General features: G+C 50.9%; 1 protein-coding gene across 1 annotated transcript; it reads right to left on the bottom strand.

Moving 5' to 3' along the window:
• Positions 1-221: 221 nt before the first annotated feature.
• Positions 222-1,057, bottom strand: LOC123396573 (low molecular mass early light-inducible protein HV90, chloroplastic-like). The gene has a single exon (XM_045091472.1). The coding sequence runs from the start codon at positions 877-879 to the stop codon at positions 361-363; it is 519 nt and encodes a 172-aa protein (XP_044947407.1). The 5' UTR covers positions 880-1,057; the 3' UTR covers positions 222-360.
• Between the last annotated feature and the right edge of the window lie 2,369 nt (positions 1,058-3,426).

The raw sequence follows: 3,426 nt of genomic DNA, 5'->3' as shown, positions 1-3,426 counted from the left end.
CATCATACCGAACACATCTAGCCTAAGATCCACGGGATCTATCACTACTCCCTCCGTCACAGTTTAGAAGGCGTGCATGGAAATTCTCTAGAACCTAGGTGGTTATTGATTTGCTGTAAAATGAGTTGAAAAATAGCATTCACACTACACATGCATATAGAAGTACTATAACAGAGTACTAATTAGCTGCTAGGAGTAAATTCAATGGGTCTTAAACCTTGTGTGTTGTGGAAATGCAATGTAAATTTAACCGTGCCTTCTAAACCGTGATGGAGGTAGTACAAAGAATACAAGGATGATCAATTCTCATCATTTACATGGCCTACTAGCTAAGTACACGTGTCGAGAATAGAGCTAGTTTTACACGTTGATGAAGGGCGCGCCGGTGATGATCTCGGTGGCTGCCAGAGCGACGAGTCCGAGCATGGCGAAGCGGCCGTTCCAGAGCTCCGCGTTGGCGTTCATGATGGCGCCGGCTCTGCCCTCGGCGCTCTCGCCCTGGAGCAGCGGCACCAGCGACGCCACGGACAGCACGGCCACGGAGTAGGCGAACCACGCCTGCCCGGTGCCGCTGCCGAGCTGCGAGAGGAGCCCGTCGCCGCGGCCTGCCTCCACCGCCAGCGCCGTCACGAAGCCCACCATGGCTAGCCGCCCGTTGATGCGCTCCGGCGCAGGGCCGCTGAACGCCATCGCGTCCCAGATGGAGGTGGTCGCCTTGGGTTTGTTTGGCGGTGGTTCGCTGGGGCCCTCGGTCTGTGCCCTGACGACGAGGGCGCGTCGGCCCAGCGCTGGCAGAGACCGGGCGCCGAAGCCGCCAGCCGGGCCGCGCGGCAGGACGGCCGCACCGGCTAATGAGCTCATGGCCATCATGGTCGCCATTGATCAACTGCGGACGGAAGGTGCACGAAAGGGCAGAAAAAAGCGACAGATGCTGCAACAGGCAAAGATGATTGCTATCGTTGTCGTTGGACGGAAGGTGTTTGCTGATGTATTGTTCAGAGCGAGGGGGCACACTTTATAGGCCGAGCTCTACGCAACCCAGCCCGTGACGAGCTGGGCGCGGTGGCCGCGACGGTGCCCACGTCGCGAGCTGCTCCCGGCCGTGAAATGAATAGCCTCTACGTGGAGCAAAGCAGCGACTAGGCGGACGTGGAGGCCAACGCGCGGAGAGCTTCAGGAATCAGGAAACGCCAAACAGACAGAAAAGTTGCGAAGGAGGACTCGAGAATGGACAAGAAGATTGTGTCGACGCTCAGCACCATGTGATGCGATTTGGGTTTTGTTTCTAGCTCAAGCTAACCAAAAGCAGTAGAGAGAGACGTATCTGTGTATGTGCGCGAAGCTTTGCATGCAGGAAGGCCGCATGTAAACCTTTTTTTTTTTGAGTGAATTCTGGTTTTTATCCTCTATTTTGACAGTAGTTATCCCATTTGGCGGAATTTTCACCCATTTTACCCCATTTAACAAAAGTGTTATCATAATTTACCCTGTTTCAAAATTTGTGAGCGTTTTGATAGACAAGTCCTAATTGTTAGGTCTAGCTGGCATGCCACACAGCGGTGTTTTCCTGTCTATTTTTTTCCCTGCTGAACCGATCCTCCCAGCTTCTTCCGACCCGATATGATTGCACCAAAGCAGGTCGTTCGTGTCCAACGCATAACGACCAAGGCGGGCAACATCACATCTGCCTCCAATATTCACGGCATACATCGCTCGCCTTTCTTCAAATCGCACACACGATTCTGCTCCAAACAACTGTTTTCGTTTTGAATTCACATGTTCAAAATAGATTGAATAATGCTTCCCATTTATAGATAGCATGTCGAATCCATCACATATATTCACTAGTTTACAACTACAAAAATGCCAAACAATGGCACTCGCAATGACAAGTTGCACAAGCAGCAACACAAACACATTGTGAGTCTTCACCTTTCTTAGCTCCTACACCTTGTAATGCTCTCCATTTGGGTTGCTAACATCATCTTGTCCCCCATGGCTTCCATTAGATGTTGCAAACCAGAAAATCACCTTCCATCTATGTGTCATACAACCATTGGAGGAGATCACACCGAACGAATTGATTTCAGAGCAATTCTGATAAAGGTTCACCAAACTAAAGAAGTAAAAAATCTCCAATATTGATTATGTCTATTATTAAAGAAAAACCTGCCGTCGTCGTGATGGTTCGACCTCCCCACGTACGCCCTCTCGCGACCCCTTCCTCGTACGTCCTCCCCGAACAAAACAAATCCCACGTTCGAAGCCAGGGAAAAACGGAAACGACCCGCACGTTCTCCACTTCTTTCCTTGCCGGTCTCCATTGCCAGATCTCTTCCCCGAACAAAAACCTCCCCACCCCCTCCCTCACGACCACCTCGACGCCTCCTTGTCCGTCGAAGGACGCCCTCTCCCCTGACACCCGGCGCCGCCTCCTTGTCCGTCAGACCCCCTCTCCGGCGACCATGGGAGCCTCCCTCTATCCCCATCAAATTTTGTGCCGCCACGCCCTTGACCTTTCGCCATGCCCGTGAGGCGGCCATGGTCGGGACTGACACCGCACCTAGATGGGGTGGTACGACCACGGACCAATGCGTTGGTGGGGTGGGGTTCATGGTGGTCCGTTCCACGACGGTGGAGGTGACGACAAATGTCTAGGAGGAGGAGAGGCGCGTGAGCTGCGGCAGTAGAGGCGGCAACAGAGAAACGAATGAGGAGAGGTACGCGATCTAGATCGGTGGAGGCGGTGGCGGAGGTGGAGGAGGAGGGGAGGGTGCTCGTTGGAATTCCAAACTCGTGGAAGTAGACGAAGGAGCACGCTATGTTCCCTCACTGTATCAACGCCTCCAACCGCTCCATGACTGCTCTGATGATTTCTAAGGCCTAAGCAGGTATCATCACCTTATCTCTTCATTTGTAATTTGAAGAACAATCTGAGATGTCTGTGTCTTTATAGTCTTTTCAGTTGACTTACTGTTAGCGTGAGAGCGTTAAACTAATTCAGCTGGCGTTGGGCAGTATTGAATATTTATTTCCATGGTTTTTGACGTGTTGCCGCCTGCCAGAAAAAAGCTAGGAGGGGAACTAGCAGGCCATGGTTGCAGGGAACCAGATGATGGAGCCTCATGCTAAGAACAGAGGCGTATCAAAGGGTAACTGGTTGGAATACAGGAAAATGAAGATCGTGAGACTACTTGACTTGAATGGCCTTGGTGTGTCAAGAACTTGCATGATTGATGCACAGTAGATAACATATTAAAATAGAAGAAGCGGTAGAAGGAGGCCGCACCACATTGCTGGGATAGTGAGCTTATCTCCTAACATCATCATTTCATTTTATTTGATGTTGTGCTATCTTATGCTTAACTCATTGTGAATATTTACACATAATTTCCACTTGGTAGTTGTTGTTCATGATAATCACCC

Source organism: Hordeum vulgare, chromosome 5H, assembly GCF_904849725.1.
Source record: "Hordeum vulgare subsp. vulgare chromosome 5H, MorexV3_pseudomolecules_assembly, whole genome shotgun sequence".
Classification (NCBI taxonomy): Eukaryota; Viridiplantae; Streptophyta; class Magnoliopsida; order Poales; family Poaceae; genus Hordeum; species Hordeum vulgare.
The sequence above is the reverse complement of the archived record's forward strand: the minus strand, read 5'-3'. Positions and strand labels throughout refer to the sequence as shown.